A 17,109-nucleotide genomic window follows, 5' to 3' on the forward strand; every position below is an offset into this window, starting at 1 on the left:
TGCCTCAGCCTCCCGAAGTGCTGGGATTACAGGTGTGAGCCACCACCCCCTGCCTCATTTTAGTCATTCTAATGGCTATCTCATCGTGGTTTCAATTTACATTCCCTGATGATTATTGAGGTTGCACACCGTTTCATTTGTTTATTGGCTGCTTGGCTTATTCTCTTGTAAAGTACGTAAACAAGTATTTGGCACTGACTTGGTAAACTTTTTCCATAAAGTGAGTTTAAAAAATAAATAGTGTGCATTTATAAACATTCAAAGAGCAAGCTAGTTTGCCCTGTGAACTCCATTGTAGTAAGTAACTTTTGAGAGGTCTACTGATACATCTGTAAACCAAGATGACTTTGGCCACCACGATTGCCTTTCGTATAAATTTATAAACAAGAAGAACCCTTGAATGTGCTTTTCAGGCCACTGAGGCTACCAGCATTGGTAAGAAAAAAGAAAATAAAATTAGTAATAAATGCAAATGCAGTTTTTTGTTTTTTAGTTTTGGGAATAGCTTTTTGTCTTTGGTTTTATTAATTGTTGTATGAATTCTGATTGGTAACAGAATCAGCTGTTAATTAGTAAAATGTTACTAATGTGAAGAGTTAATTTAGGAAAAGAATGTAGCTTAAATTGCCCTTTTAAAAAATGCTTATTTTTACAGTCGTTAGGATTTTTTTTCTGCTTACAGAGGAATACGTGGTTGTGGTCAAAATTTCCAAGGTTACAGAAATTGAATGTTCTCACCTCCCAGAGACAATTAAGTTTGGTTTGTGTTCATCCAGGTTTTCTTCTATAAATTTACTAACATGTATCACAAATGGTAATATACTCAACATACTGTTTTGCCATTTGTCTTCTAATTAACAATAATTGTTGTTACTGAATTTTTAAAGTTTCTTTTATTATCTATGATAATTGGATACTCAATTACTGACTATAAGAATGCCTTGTTAAATAGATAAAAATGTAATTTATATGTCATTTAACCTTCTAGGTCCTTAAAATGATTCATTTTCTGGCACGGTCCAGTATAAATATTTTAATTTACTCAATACAGTGTTTCCCAGTACACAGAAAAATTGCAACTAAGGGGGATGTAAATTAAAAGGGTTTGTTAAAAGGGTGAAAGTGGCTTGGGTTTTTGACCATTCTTTTTATATTTGTGGCATTAGAATTGTGATAATTCAGCTACAGAATTGGTAAATCTACTCTAAGTTTGCTAGAACTTCTCTGGATTGAGCCTATACTTTGTAACATGATGGCAGCTTCTGCTCATCTCTGATGGCCGGGTGGCAGTCAAGTTAAGAATGTGCTCTTTAGAACACCTGCAGATCTGACTGGTCACCCAAGGATTATGCTTGTGTCTAGTTCAGTACTCAGTATTATTGGGAGTGTCATTAACTCCTTCCTAAAAGCAAGAGTCCTGGTCTCTGATTGGAACTCTCCATGTGGATTTTTTTTAAGCAGCGAGGCTAATTTTAAAATATAGACCGGGCACGGTGGCTCACGCCTATAATCCCAGCACTTTGGGAGGCCATGCTGGGCAGATCATGAGGGCAGGAGTTCAAGACCAGCCTGACCAATGTGGTGAAACCCCATCTCTACTAAAAATATAAAAAATTAGCCAGGCGTGGTGGCACACGCCTGTAGTCCCAGCTACTCAGGAGGCTGAGGCAGGAGAATCGCTTGAACCCGGAAGGCAGAGGTTGCAGTGAGCCAAGATTGCACCACTGCACTCCAGTCTCTGGGCGACAGAGTGAGACTCCATCTCAAAAAAGAAAAAAAAGAAAAAAAAAGTATAACCACTGAGCTATTTAAAGAGCAATTCTATACAAATAAAGTAAAATCTGAGGTATTCTGCTTTGTGGAGTAATATAACATCTAATGTACAAACAAAATCTTTATTTTCCCCTAATTTAGAGGCAACTTGCCAGACAAATTATTATATTCCAAGGTCTGTAATCTCAACAAATCTCGCCTTATGTTGAAATAAGAATAACTTAGCTGCATATCCTCTATCCAAGTTAAATAGACTAAAATACTGGTGTTGCTAGATATTAAAGAAGATGCATTATTTTAATACCTTCATCATAATTGTTGTTGGTGAAATCGGTCTGATTCTAGGTTTGGGAATTAATCCTCTTGAGTTTCTTATGCTAAAAAGCAGTATTTTGCTAGCTGAAGATCACCTTTCACTTTTATAAAGCATTTTACCAAATGTGCTTTTCTGTTTCAGCAAGACCAGGCAGAATTTTCTCCGTGGATTATAGGCAATTTTTCAGGAACAGAAAATAGACATTCTTCTCTGGAGGATTTTCTCTGACCAAAGTGGCATCACAGAATAGATATCCTTAATAAGAACTGGCGAAGAGGAAAACATTTGACATAGATGTTATCATGCCAAGGAGAGTGCCGTGGTGTGTTTTTGGCCACCCTTAGTGTGAAGTACTAGTTTTAATAGCTAATCAAATAATTGTAGGATAAATTATTTTATGCTAGGCCAAAAAAAAAGGTGATTCAAAGTAACCTAACCATTAGTTTTGTTTGGGAAACGCTGGTAACTAAAAAACCATAAATGTTAATGTCTCATTCCTCTCTCCTTCATTGGTCGTGTGGGCAACCCAAAGAAAAATGACCCTGTGTTTCAGATGTTTCCACTAATTGTTTGGGAAAACAAAATTGTTTCCCATTTGTTCTTCTGGGAACAAAAAAAATGGAGCTGTCGTTCTTCAAACTGTGTAAATGGTCAAATTGCATTTTTGTTTTTTAAACAGTCTTGTTTCCTGAGCTGAGAATGCATTATCAGACTTACCCTGCAGTATGTTTTGTCTGCTGAATTAAAGCAAATCAAAACAAAACAACAACCAAAAGCCCACCATAACCTGCATGTAGGTTTTTAGCAGTAAGGAATTACCTGTGACAGATGCTTAGCCATTGTCATGTGAACAACTTCGTTGTAATAAACATAAACAAGAGTTGCATGGGGGAACCATGGGAACTGATTGATCAGACTTTAAGGAGAGCCATTATACCGTAAGCATCAGGAATGTTTAGGGAGTGTCTGTTCAGGATGTTGGAAAGCTCAAAGTGTGTGATGGCTGTGGAGGTTCTGAGGCTGCTGCTACTCCTGGATACCTGATGCCGGGTTTTATAGCAGCTTACGTTTTAGTTACAGTGTCTTTCTCTTGATATCTTTCTTGTTACCTATTTTCCTAAATAATTTTTTTCAATACGGTCTTGAGCAGTACTGGCAAGCATAAAAATGGCTTTTGCATATATTTTATGGAATGTATGTAATTAGCCTTATCTTCTACTTGTGTTCATAAGCCATATGAATAAACTCAGGTCCTACTTGTAGAACTTTATTGCTTGAGATCTGACATTGCAATTGCAATTTTCTCCGTGCTCTTGAATTGAAGAAGATATTAAATGGGACCCCTGGAAATCAGAAACAGGTTAAACATAAACCTAATCAAAATCCCAAGATTATTCGAAAGATGGTTTGTTTTGTTTTAAGGGCAAGGTTGTTGTTTTGTTCTTTTGGGGGCTCTCTGAAGTGAGACTGATGATCTTAGGGTGTCAGTATTCATCGTTCTTAGGGTGTCAGTATTCATCGTTCTTGTTTCCTTACAGTTAGTGTTGGAAATTTATTAATCAGGTTGAGTAAAATATGAATCCTGCCCTAAGGGCTTTCCTACTTAGTGGAAAAGCTGTGATTTATAAAGACACAGTGTAATGAAATAAAGTGATAATGAAAAGCCTTGGGCAGACTGGCTGTGTAATATATTTTAGGCAATTTACACAGGTTGGTTTAATTATTATTATTTTTGTTCTTGTCAGAATTGTCCTTTCTAATAGTAGGATCTCTAAGACTATCCTTGCTACTGGTGAAAATAGGCTCCAGTTTTTTCTTAAAGTCCAAACCATTCCTTTAAAGGCTAACAGATGTTTACCCTCCACTTCAGTCAGTGAAAGGTGATATTTAAGTATAGTCTTAACTAGTTACTTTCCTCTTTGCCTTTAAATACCACATTAAGTGCACGTATACATGCATCCCTGTGGGTTTTTGACCAAAGCACACAGCCATACCCCTTCCTTCCTCCCTGGAACTGGTTCAAGATTTGGAGAGAAGAGTTTGCTTGTGGGTGTTTCCCTTGTCTTATCTCTGAGTGAGCATATGCTAGGGTTGAATGTATTTTGATCCTTTCATTTTAAATTTGGAACCGAAGTAAGAGTTTAAAGTGCAACAGAAGAGAGTTTGCTGAACTTTAGACATGAGGGATCCAGGGAGGAAGGTGCGTAAATACATCCTGAAGCTTTCTCTAGAGGTTTTCTCATACAGGTGACCATCTTTACACATATACAGTATTGTAAGCTAATAACTACTATTCAAAGGAATATTTAAAGCTATATGAAAATGTATGTGGCACTTATGTCATGTTTATGTGCTTAATTTTAGTAGCCGTGCCTCTAGTATTTCACACTTTTTACATTAATAGCAGAATAAGTAAATTCTGAATTTTTATTTGAAAGCCTTTTAGGAAAGCTTAGGAGGCTGGGTATTTGTAAGGGGAAAAATGTATCATGTGCAATTGATCTTCAAGGGAATGATGAAAAAGTATATAGGCATTTTAAGCATTTTATCATTTTGTCTTCTATAGCATCAGATAAAGAGACCTATAAATGGTTATTAGGTGAATGTTACCCAGGTCCTCCTCAGAGTTCAGAAGCAATTCTTTCTTTACTGATTATTATTTATCTTTGTTCGTTAATTTTAAGCACAGTTGCTTGCATTTGTAGTAGGCTGAACTGATTTCTTTCCTGACTGATCTTTTCCAGAGCCTGGCCCAACTAGAGAATCTGTGCAAACAGCTGTATGAAACCACAGACACAACCACTCGACTCCAGGCAGAGAAAGCCTTGGTTGAATTTACCAACAGCCCCGATTGCCTGAGCAAGTGCCAGCTACTCCTCGAAAGAGGAAGTGTGCGTAAGATCTGAAAATCCTAAAGGATAACAGGCACTTAGGAAACTTTATTCTGGTTGTGTGTGTAGGAATAGCTTGGGATAGCTTCTGTCTCCTGATTTTTCTAGGTGTCCCTGACTTATTTTCACTTTTAAAAAGTACCATACCTACCAGGTTGGCATAACGGCCATACAGCCTCATCAAGAAAATCTCTTTGAACATGCATTTCTGTTCTGTAATTTTTCATCCTAAATTTCCAGAACTTGTTTTCTGCTTTTACATTTAAGTGCCATATCCTGTCCTTTCCAGAATAAGATAGGACTGTAGATAAATGACCTTTTTATTTATTATATATATATATTTTTTTTTTGAGACGGAGTTTCACTCTTGTTGCCCAGGCTGGAGTGCAATGGCACAATCTCGGCTCACTGCAACCTCCACCTCCCGGGTTCAAGCGATTCTCCTGCCTCAGCCTCCCGAGTGGCTGGGATCACAGGCATGCACCACCAAGCCTGGCTAATTTTGTATTTTTTTTTTTCAGTAGAGACGGGGTTTCTCCATGTTGGTCAGGCTGGTCTCGAACTCCTGATCTCAGGTGATCCACCCACCTCGGCCTCCCAAAGTGCTGGGATTGCAGATGTGAGCCTTTGCGCCCAGCCAATAAATGACATTTTTAATCTGAAGTCCTAGTACAGGATCCTCAGTCTTCTCTGTGTTTTGTGTCCTCTCTGCCACAGCTGCTGTTTATTGCCTTACAAGTCCAGGAACAGTGACCTTGACAATGAAATTACAGGAGATTGTAGGATTTTAAATGGAATTAGAACCTCCTCCAGCTTAAAAATGTCATTGCAGTGATCAAAATAATGTTCCTAATGAGATATAATATGATAAAATCACTATCTTTGGCAAGATGGAAGTGTTGGGAAGGGCAGGATCCCCCCAGGGTCCCATGAAAGGGCATCATGAGAGGCAGATCCCAACTAGACTTCAGCAACAAGCACTGGCCTTCTTTAAATAAAGTGGCAACGTACAGTGCAGTCCTCATATTTTTCCTAATCCTCAAACAGCTTCCCAGTCGTGCTTAACTATATTACGCTCTTTCACAGATGAAAGAGAAGACACCAAGAAAAGGCACATATATTAGCCATCGTTCTTGTGTGTGTGAAAAAAAATGATAATGCCATGTGGTATTCTGAACAACAGTAATCCCTAAAGAATTAGTTAATCAAAATTTGCTTTCCAAAAGTTTCCTTAAGACTAGAATGAAATGTGAAAAAATGAAAGTTAATTGGTTGAGAGGATAGAATTCTAGTTGACTTTATTTTTGACTTTTTATGAGTATTAAAATATTGTTTATACAATAAATAGAACAAATTATGATTGGTTGAAATTATCCCTTAGTAGCTGAGGGATATAACTTTTTCCCCAGGTATCTGAATGATACAAAGTCATGGTCAGAGATTGTGTGGTGGTCTGTTCTGAGTTTTATGCACATAGTGTTTTATATATTTCTCTTAAATCACTTGGTGTTTGGATTGATGCGCTTGTATTTGTCCTGTGGGAGATGCCCAGCTAGCTCTGCCAGCTAACTCCTGCTGGAGCGACAGTACAGTCTCTCTCACTACTAATCGTATACCTGGTGGTATTATGTAATACTAACATAAATGAATAGTCTGAAGGACTACCATCTTAAGGACTTTCTGTGTCATAGAAAATTGTCCTTGACCCTTGATTAAAATACTTTAATGGTTCTGAGCCTGTTCCTGTTTTATGGCATTGTATATAATATAGCCACATGGAGGAATTCTTCCATGGCTCCTTCTTAGGCATTTTGATCAAATGGAATGCTTTGAGTCTCCATAAGGTTAAAACTTGTTAAAGCCACATTTGAGAATGTGATGAAGCTATTCCATTGCTTAAGGCATAATTTTTATTTCTCACAAATAACCTTAAGTTTACTTTTAAACTATCATATACATTCCCCAGCACAATAGCTGATTGATAGCTGCACTGATGGAAAGATAAAATTTGGAGATTAACTATACAGCGTAGTATGGTGGTTTCCTCTAATAATTCTTTTCTTTTTTCTCTAATATCATGCCATAGAAATATTTTGAGGTGAAACTGTTGGAAATATCATTATAACAGATACTGAGGGGAGATTTCTTGGTTTAAATGAGGGGAGAGATTTTTTTTTTCTAATCTCTCTCTTTCTGAAAAGATGCCCTCTAGTGTCTGTCCCTCAGAGTGAAGCAGATATCTGTATTAGATTCAGTTTGATCAGACTACTACTTTATCTTCCCCGTTGTTCATTGTTGAAGTCAGCTAAATAAACTTATGCTATGTGGTTCATTTTTCCTCAGAGCAATAGACCCTCTAAAATCCAGAGGATCAAATCTGCCAAAACTGATTGCCTTTTCTTGAGTCTGAGCACAGATCTCCAAGTTAAAAACCTGTGGCTGGCTTGCTCAAAACAATTTTAAGTCCTTTTTCCCTCTCTTTTCACAGTCCTCTTACTCCCAGTTACTGGCAGCTACATGCCTTACCAAGCTTGTATCACGCACAAACAACCCCCTACCATTGGAACAGCGAATAGATATTCGTAAGTGGAAAATTTTCTGTTCTGTCTTGAAGAAAATAGTTTGTTTAGTGATGTGCTAGTAATAGTCAAATGTATGTGTTTGTTCAATGATGTGCTGAGATTGCTAACCATACAAAAATGTCTAGAATCCAGCTTGTTTCCAGAATTTGGGGCTTATGAAAGTGAAGGGCCCAAAATTATTTCTGAATAAAGCCTAAGTCCTCCCTTTTGTCATCAGAAGATTTATTTCATTCATCTTTTCTTTACTGTCACTAATACCTAAGAAAAACATTGTTAACGATTTTTAATTCTGTGTAGACCACATTCTTTAGCTACCTAGGAGTAGAGTCAAAGTGGCTATACTGCAAATTCTTCACGTGACAAAATAAAATTCTGAATTAGAGCACCTACTAATCTTAAATTTGGAACAGTAGCATAAAGAATTAAGACAGTTTGGGTTAAATAGTCTAAATTTATAATTTCTTGGCCATTTAGCATATCTAAAGATATACACCCTTCTCTGGCAGAGCTTTCTATTATGTGGATTGGTTTTGTTTGTTGTTTTTTTTTAATAGGGAACTATGTGCTCAACTACCTTGCCACTCGGCCAAAGTTGGCTACTTTCGTGACACAAGCACTTATTCAGTTATATGCCAGAATCACAAAACTGGGCTGGTTTGACTGTCAGAAGGATGACTATGTCTTCAGAAATGCAATCACAGATGTCACAAGGTTTTTACAGGTACAGTGTATATATTGGATGTAATGGGAATGGCAGAGCCAGCATATACATATATATAAACATACACACACGCTTATGTGCTTATCTACTTTTTAAACATGACACAAAATAGAACTATTTGATATATTCTCTTCTACATGTTTTTTACCCTTAGTATGTCTTGGTAGTGTTTGCATGTTGCCAAAAACAAATCTTGTCTCAGTGTTTCAAATCCCTATATATGGTCCCAAGTGAAAATATGATAATTTAACTAATTAGTTAATATTTTATAGATGGGCATTTCCTGGGGGTCTTTTTTGTTTTTTTTTTTGAGTGTTAAATTAATACTTCAGTGAATAGCCTGGTACATTTATTTTGAATAAGTGTGTTTGTAGGGTCAATTCCTAGCCTTGGAAAGATATTTCCAAGTTATCCTCAAAAAAGCTATACAGCGTGTACTTCATAATGATGTTTTGGTCAACAGTAGACCACATACACAACAGCAGTCCCATAAAGTTATAATGGAGCCTAGTGATGTTGAACTGTCTTAATGTCGTAGCACAATTTATTTTTTAAGTAAATTTAGTGTAGCCTAAGTGTACATATTTATAAAGTCTGTAGTGGTGTACAGCAATGTTCTCAGCCTTCACATCCACTCACCACTCACTCACTGACTCACCCAGAACAACTTTCAATCCTGTAAGCTTCATTCATGGTAAGCGCCTATACAGGTGTAGCTTTTTTGAAAAAAATCTTTTACGCTGTATTTTTACTTTATCTTTGCTATCTTTAGGTACACAAACACTTACCATTGTTATAGTTGCCCACAGTGTAGTCATGTGGTATACAAGTTTGTGCCTAGGAACAGTAGTCTGTACCATATAGCCTAGGTGTGTAGTAGACTGTACCACATAGGTTTTTGTAAGTACACTCTATGATGTTAGCACAACAGTGAAATCCTCTAATACATTTCGTAGAATGTATCGCCATCATTAAGTGACTCATGACTGTATCTACTTCCACCAACAGTTGATAAGAGGACCTGCTTACCTCAGCCCTGGAAGCTAAACTTTTTACTTTTTCCCATTTAATAGGTTAAAAAAATTGGTATCTTATTGTTTGGGTTATGAGTGAGACTGGACAAATTTTCATATGCTTGTATTTATTGCTTATATTTGTTTTTCTGTGAACTTCTATTTATATCTTAAGCACATTTCCTCAGATTCTTTACGTTTTGCTTATTGTTGTATACAGTCTCTTTGTAAAATGTGTTGCTTACTTGTCATTTACTTTAGTGATGTGTTTTGCAATTTACCTTTTTAAAATGTATATGCTATAATGTTTATGGGAATTTTTTTAATGTAAAAGTTTTAAATTTTGATGAAGTCAGATTTCTCAGCGTTCCTTTGTGGTGACAGTTAGGTTTTATGTCCAGCAAAACAACAGTTTTAAACTATGATTCCTTGCTGCCTTGTCTAGGCAGTTTTACTGATGACACAGGAGCCCATCATTCAAAAGTATGAGTGCATGCCAAATGCCATAACCGAGCACCCATGACAGCTCTTTCTATCTTATGCTTTTTTTTAACCAGGATAGTGTTGAATACTGCATCATTGGTGTCACAATTTTATCTCAGCTAACCAATGAAATTAATCAAGTAAGTGCTACAGCCTTCCTCATTGAAGTAAGTGCCATATTTTTTCTTAGTATTGGTGTTTTCTGCTGTGTGTGGGATGATCTTTTTTGGCAGTTGTGTGCTTTTGCGGTAAGTGATTAATGCCCTTTTGAAACAAAATAGTTCCATTGGGTTTTCCTCTGTAAGTGCAACTCACTTTTTGTCCTGTTCGCCCTCTGCCTCCAGGTTATTTTCCCCTTTTCCATTTTAGCTTTTTTTTTTTTTTTTTTGTTACTAATTTTCATTTTAGAGATAAAAGCGATCCCAGCACTTTGGGAGGCCAAGGCAGGCGGATCACCTGAGGTCAGGAGATCAAGACCAGCGTGGCTAACATGTTGAAACCCCGTTTCTACTAAAAATACAAAAAATTAGTCGGGCGTGGTGGCATGTGCCTGTAGTCCCAGCCACTCGGGAGGCTGAGGCGGGAGAATCGCTTGAACCCGGGAGGCGGAGGTTGCAGTGAGCCAAGATCGTGCTATTGCACTCCAGCTTGGGCAACAAGAGTGAAACTCCATCTCAAAAAAAAAAGGGCGAAATACTACTGCTTTGCCTATGGAAGAGAATGACTTCTAAAAAGGGACCATAAAGGTCGACCTTTTGTGTGCCCTTTCTGCTCCTGTATACCTTAAAAGTTTTAAATGGTCATTGATGTCACAGAATACTACAGAGGAAACACCAGTGGCTTTCTTTTGCCCTGGCTATATTTTAGTCATTTACTTTTTTATCCAGCTAAAAATTTGTGATTATAGAACAGGCCCGTATCAATATTAGTTATAACATCTCACCCTTAAGTTGGAAGCATATTAATGATATTAGCATTACTGTTGCTATTGCTCATAATTCTGCAGACATTTTTATTAACCCTGAGAAATCTTAACTGTGAGTTGGTCCTATTTCAAATATGTTAGCTTAGAGCCTGTGAAAATTGGGAGTCCATGTTGTGTTCTCTTGCCACATGGATTCCCCATTGTGATCAGTAATTACCAAAATAATAACAGCTTACACTTTTGAGTGATCACTGTTACCACCATTCTAAGCACTTTATAGTAACTAATTTTATTCTCGGAACAGTCATATGAGGTAGGTACTGTGTTTATCCCATTTTCTGGATCAGGAAACTGAGGCACATAAAGATGAAATCATTTGCCTAAGGTTTCACAAGCAACCAATGTGATTCAAACCCAGATAGTCTTATCCTAGGGCCTGTGTTCTTAACAACTAATTTGCTGTTTAACCACTCTTACCTTTGCAGCAGAAGAGCAGATGCATTAACTAAGGATAGAGATTGTGGACTTAATGTTTTCCCCTTTGAAGCTTGGCCCCACAGAGCACATACATTTTGATATATGTATAATAAAAAACTTTTCAAGATTTTACTTTTCTAAGAAAATGATGAAATTGTGTGTACCATTTAGTGTGTAGTCATTCTCTGTATTATGATCAGGATAACAGATTATATGATATATAATTTAACAAGACCTTTATTATCTAAGACACATGATAACACAATGACAGAAGCAAAAATTGGAGAATATTTTGAGCCTCTAAATCATTTGAATTTTCCATTGTTTTGTGATTGTCAGATTCAAAAAAGAAAGTATATTTCTGTCACTATTCTTACTTAGAACCTAGAAATAAAATTAGGAAGACTTGTTTGTCAGTAATCTTGGCTGCCTTACACTTTAATGTGGCAAAAACAAAATGAGTCTCCTCTTGCATGAATTGATCAGTAAACAGAAGAGATTTAAGCTTTCAGTACGTGGTTAGACTGAAAATACTCTTGACAACTTTGAAGTTATTTTATTCCACATGTTGAGTTACCTACTGTGTGTTAGGACTAGGAGCATACTAAAGAAGTAAAAGATTTAGTTCTTAGCCACAAAAACATTTATAATTTAGCTGAAAAGACAAGAACAGCGAAATAAGTAAGAGGCCAATACAACCACTTAAATTAAGTTTTCTCTTCTGCAGTATAGACAATATGTTGAAATAGGTTAGAAAAGGAGGCAAATATTATGGGCTGTTGTCATTTGGAAATTCTGCAGTAACTTCACGTTGAGGTTTTGTTTTTATTTTTGTTTTTGTTTTGAGTTTTGCTTACCAAAATCAAAGCCTCGTTACTCTGTCTGTGGGTGTTTAAGAGACAGGATCTCACTCTGCTGCCCAGGCTGGAGTACAGTGCAGCCATGAATGCCTGGACTGAAGGCCCTCCTGAGTAGCTGGGACTTACAGGCATGAACCACAACACCGACTTTTTTTTTTTTTTAATTTTTAGAGGTGGTGGGGGGGTCTCACTGTGTCTGCTTCTGGGCTCAAATGATCCTCCTGCCTCAACCTCCCAAAGTTCTAGAATTACAGAGGTGAGTCACCACACCTGGCCCATTAAGCCACAGTACAACATGAAAGTAATTATCAATAATGTCTGCCAACAATTTAAGTTTTACCTCCCTGAATACAAAGGAAAATAAGAATTTGCAGCAGATTATCCATCCTTTTGTTTTCCTTCTGTAAGCTAGAGAGAAAGGATACCCTGGCTATTAGCAGTTTACTATCCTACATCCTTTCACTAGATATGGTTTCACAATAATTTAAATGTTAAAAATGTATTTTATGTTTATGTTGCTCTTACTGAAAAATCCTTCTAGCTTATTTGAAGTCTACATGAAAAATTCTTTTTTTGCAATTAATTCTTTGCATTGGTTTCTTCTTTTTCTGCACAGGCAGACACCACCCATCCTTTAACCAAGCACAGAAAAATAGCCTCTTCTTTTCGCGATTCATCATTATTTGATATCTTCACACTTTCCTGCAATTTACTAAAACAGGTGAGCATGTAGTTTGGGTTATGTTTCCCAGTTTCTTTTGAAGGAATGAGAATGGATGCGAATTTGTTAAATGTCAGCTTTTAACTGACCCCATGAGAGTTTATGCATCTCTTTAATCATCATCTCTTACATAAGACTCATTTGAAGGAACTGGTCAGAATGACCACTGAGGTTGGAGAAGTGATTGTCACTCCCCTGTTTCAGATCAATTCCTCTAGGTAAAGAGAAGTAAGTGAGCACTTATCCCATACTCCTATCTTAAAGGGATCTGGTTTACCTAACTCAAAGTTTGAAGTTCTGTTGTTGCTGTTTTTATAACCACATAAAATATTTCTATATGGTGTGAAAGCATGTTAGTTTTATGGTGTTTGGATTCTTAGCGCTCTGAAAGTAGGTTCAGACTACATTGTTAGCATACAGAAACCAGGCTGGTTCCCCTGTCCCCCGCTGAGTTAAAAGCAGCACATAAACAAGCAACATCTGTAAGGAAAAGTAGATTTTGAATTTTTAACATCCATTTAGATTTAATAACCTGGAGGGGTAGACAGTATCACATAAGGAAATTACCTGTGTTAAAATCGAAAGTTGGTGTTTCAGTTCATTTATTGAGAGAGCTGAACTGAGAAAGAAGTGTTAAGCTGGGAGTTCCACACAGTTGCAACAGAGCTCAGATGCTTTGTCCCTATAGAAAGCTAAATAGGGTTGGCCTCTGGCTTTTTGTTCATTTTTGTGGTTTTGTTCTCATTTTCCAACATTTCCCAGTTTTAGTTTTAGAAGCCAGTTTGTATTCTTTCTGTTATTCCAGTTAACGATATTCATCTTTTTCCTCAATTACTTAGTTTTACCTTAGAATTCCCAGATAATCCTCAGGTTAAGCAAAGCTGCCTAGCAAAAGCTGTTGCACCCCCTGGAGGGGAAAAGCTTTTAAGAAAACTAAGGATTGAGTCCTCCTTACTGATACCATCAGAACAAATAATTAGCCAGCCAGTCACGGAGGCTCAGCTAGTATAACCTTGGAAGGGACAGGCACAGTAGCTATGGCCAGTCCTCACCTGTAGTCTGCAGGTACGTTGCAGATGAGTAAATAAAATTCAGTGATGATTTTAATTCTGGTTTGAGAGATTTTTGGTAATGGTGGTTGTAAAAACAAGGAAAGAAAGTAGGGCAGGGTGTTAAGCATCCTCAGAGCTCCCTCCAGAGTTTAATCCCTGCCCTGTCTAGAAATAACTAGGATCTTACATGCCAATAAAATAATCACAGGAGCCGTATTGCTTCAGAATTCTCTGTGACCATTATGTCTACATTGTGTGAGGAATAAGTGTAAGTGTTAAAACGGGGCTTTCTTTAAATACCAACTTCATGTTTTTATAGTAAATATGTTTTAATAGTATATAAGGAACTAGGTATTTTCATAGTAACAGGTGATAGAAGTACGGTATCTTTGGAGAGAAGGGGACATTTTACTGTGCTCACACATAGCCCTCCATTTCTGACTTAACAGCTTTGTCGAATCTGGTAGCAAGCTGGGAAGAGAGGAGTGATTTTGGGGGCTCATTATGTGGTAATTTTTACAGGCTTCAGGAAAGAATCTAAACTTGAATGATGAAAGTCAGCATGGCTTGCTCATGCAACTGCTCAAGCTCACTCATAACTGCCTCAACTTTGACTTCATCGGCACTTCCACTGATGAGTCTTCAGATGACCTGTGTACAGTGCAGATTCCCACCAGCTGGAGATCAGGTAACAGAACTTCCTCCACCTCAAAGGCTGTCACTCCCCTACAGAGTATCTGTAGGATGATCTAAAGAACTCCTGGCAACCCCTGTGTATTCTTTCTTTCTTTTTTTTTTTTTTTTTTTTTGAGACGGAGTCTCGCTCTGTCGCCCAGGCTGGAGTGCGGTGGTGCAGTGGCGCGATCCCGACTCACTGCAAGCTCCGCCTCCCGGGTTTACGCTATACTCCTGCCTCCGCCTCCCAAGTAGCAGGGACTACAGGCGCCCGCCACCTTGCCCGGCTAGTTTTTCGTATTTTTTAGTAGAGACGGGGTTTCAACCGTGTTAGCCAGGATGGTCTCAATCTCCTGACCTCGTGATCCGCCCGTCTTAGCCTCCCAAAGTGCTGGGATTACAGGCTTGAGCCACTGCGCCCGGCCAACCCCTGTGTATTCTGAGGGAGAATTGAGAAAAAATTCGAACGTCCTTTTTGTTTGTTTGTTTTTTAAAGACAGGGTCTCACTCTGTCACCCAGGCTGGAGTGCAGTGGCACGATCACTGCTCACTGCAGCCTCAACCTCCTGGACTCAAGCAGTCTTCCCATCTCAGCCTCCCAAGTATCTGGAACTACAGGCACATGCCACCACACCCGGCTAATTTTGTTTGTTTATGTTTTGTAGAAGTGGGGTCTCACTATGTTGCCCAAGCTCATCTTGAACTCCTGGGCTCAAGTGATTCTCCTACCTTGGCCTCCCAGAGTGCTGGGACTACAGGTGTGAGCCACTGTGCCCGGCCAGTAACATCTATTTTATAATGTAGGGGAGGTTGTTGGAGTGATCTTATAGATATACCAGTGTCAAAGAACTTTTAAAATTGCTGATTAATAATAGTTATGTATTTCACCTTGCATTAATTGCCCAGAGACTTCTGTAATCTAGTTAGGATAATAACTATCTTTAAAAACAAAATCAAACAGAACAACTTGTTCTTATGTTTGTCTTTGTATTCCAGAAGGATAAAAGTTTTGAATTCTTTTTATGGACAGAGGTGTTCAGATTAAGTTCTCAGAGAATTGAAAGAATGAATCTGTTTCTTAGAGAAGCTAAAATAGTACTTTCAAAAAAAGAAAAGAGGCCGGGCGCGGTGGTTCACACCTGTAACCCCAGTACTTTGGGAGGCCTAGGGAGGCGGATCACGATCTCAGGAGTTCAAGACCAGCCTGGCCAACATGGTGAAACCCCGTCTCTACTAAAAATACAAAAATTAGCCGGGCACGGTGGCGCGTGCATGTAATCCCAGCTACTCGGAAGGCTGAGGCAGGGGAATCGTTTGAACCAGGACCTGGGAGGCAGAGGTTACAGTGGGCTACAGAGGGAGACTCTGTCTCAAGAAAAAGAGAAAAGAAAAAGGAAAACCGAAAAGCCCCTATTTGCTTATCACTTCCAAATGAAATAAATGCTCTGTAAGATAAGTAGGCATAAGGATGTGCTCCCTGATGTACAGTACTGGAAGTATGCCAGCGGCAATGTTCATCTCTAATAAAGTGATGTCTTTTGTCTTTTTCTTCCCCAGCATTCTTAGATTCTTCAACCCTGCAGCTGTTTTTTGACCTGTATCATTCCATCCCTCCTTCATTTTCACCTCTGGTGAGTCAGGACTACTGTTTCTTAAAGCAAACCTATTTCTAGAAGATAGCAATGGTGAATGAGCCTTATATTCATTTTGTTTTATAAAATTATACAAGTAAAGCATAGAAATACTAGGCTAGTTATCTAGTCATTTGAGATTAAGCTTGTAGCCTAAAGGTTCTAGCCATAAAGTCTTAATTATTTTTAAATTATTCCTGTCTAAAGGCCAATTCCTGCAGATGGTCAAGCTCTTTTGGGTCTCATCGTGTATCTGACTTATGCTGTTCCTCAAATGGCCACAGGCTAGCACCTGGGGATTCACCTAATACTGTCTAGTTGAACTATTAAGATTGTCCTGACTTAGAAAACCCCTCAGGTGTACATTAGATTGTCATAAATGGAAACTGTAATGGGAAGGCTAATTTGCTAACTTACCCTGAATAACATTTGAAAGCTATTGGGAATGGTGTATTTCTCCTGTAAAGCCATAATTAACCTAAAACCTCAAAATTCATTCAGATTCTAAAATACTATTGGTCTGGTATTTCAGATGGTTGGTGTAAATTACTGGTTGGTGTTGTACACAAAATATATAAAGAAAACACAGTGAAGTAATGAGTGGTATGCGTAGTGTTTGTGCAGTAGAGGACTTTTCTGGTCATTGTAGCACTTCTCCAAATTAATATAGACCTTTATGGTCGCTGAAACATGATTTCAGTGTTGTCGGATGTATCGTTAAGGTTACTGCAAGAAAAGATAGCACAGTCAAGAGGGATGATTAAGAAAGTACTACCTGCAAAGGTATGGTTAAAATTAAGGGACACCAACACGGGGTGGTGGTGCATGCCCCTGGGCTGGCAGTAGTGGGGAGCCTCAAAGGGCAAGTGAAGGAAATCTGGAGAGAGTTGAAGCTGTGGCTTAGAGGAGGGCTGGACAACAAGAACCATGGCCATCACTAGAGAAACTCTGCCACCATATAGCCAGGTGGATGGTCGGAAGAGGGGTAC

At 38.2% G+C, this 17,109-nt stretch overlaps 1 protein-coding gene across 9 annotated transcripts in view; it reads left to right on the plus strand.

The window, feature by feature from the left end:
- XPO7 (exportin 7) overlaps positions 1–17,109 on the plus strand; it is an 89,818-nt gene that overhangs the window by 43,483 nt on the left and 29,226 nt on the right. For 2 of the 9 annotated variants that reach the window (XM_033227286.1, XM_033227303.1), the window contains exons 2-8: positions 4,834–4,980; positions 7,469–7,562; positions 8,117–8,283; positions 9,854–9,946; positions 12,658–12,762; positions 14,337–14,502; positions 16,047–16,120. In XM_033227286.1, the coding sequence (XP_033083177.1) occupies positions 4,834–4,980; positions 7,469–7,562; positions 8,117–8,283; positions 9,854–9,946; positions 12,658–12,762; positions 14,337–14,502; positions 16,047–16,120 (846 nt within the window). Of the gene's footprint in view, positions 1–305; positions 436–2,239; positions 2,412–4,151; positions 4,337–4,833; positions 4,981–7,468; positions 7,563–8,116; positions 8,284–9,853; positions 9,947–12,657; positions 12,763–14,336; positions 14,503–16,046; positions 16,121–17,109 lie in introns of those variants that run through there. The other 7 variants (XM_033227341.1, XM_033227350.1, XM_033227276.1 and 4 more) reach the window with 7 other exon arrangements.

The sequence above is a fragment of the Trachypithecus francoisi genome, unplaced genomic scaffold (genome assembly GCF_009764315.1).
Source record: "Trachypithecus francoisi isolate TF-2019V2 unplaced genomic scaffold, Tfra_2.0 Contig01440, whole genome shotgun sequence".
NCBI lineage: Eukaryota > Metazoa > Chordata > Mammalia > Primates > Cercopithecidae > Trachypithecus > Trachypithecus francoisi.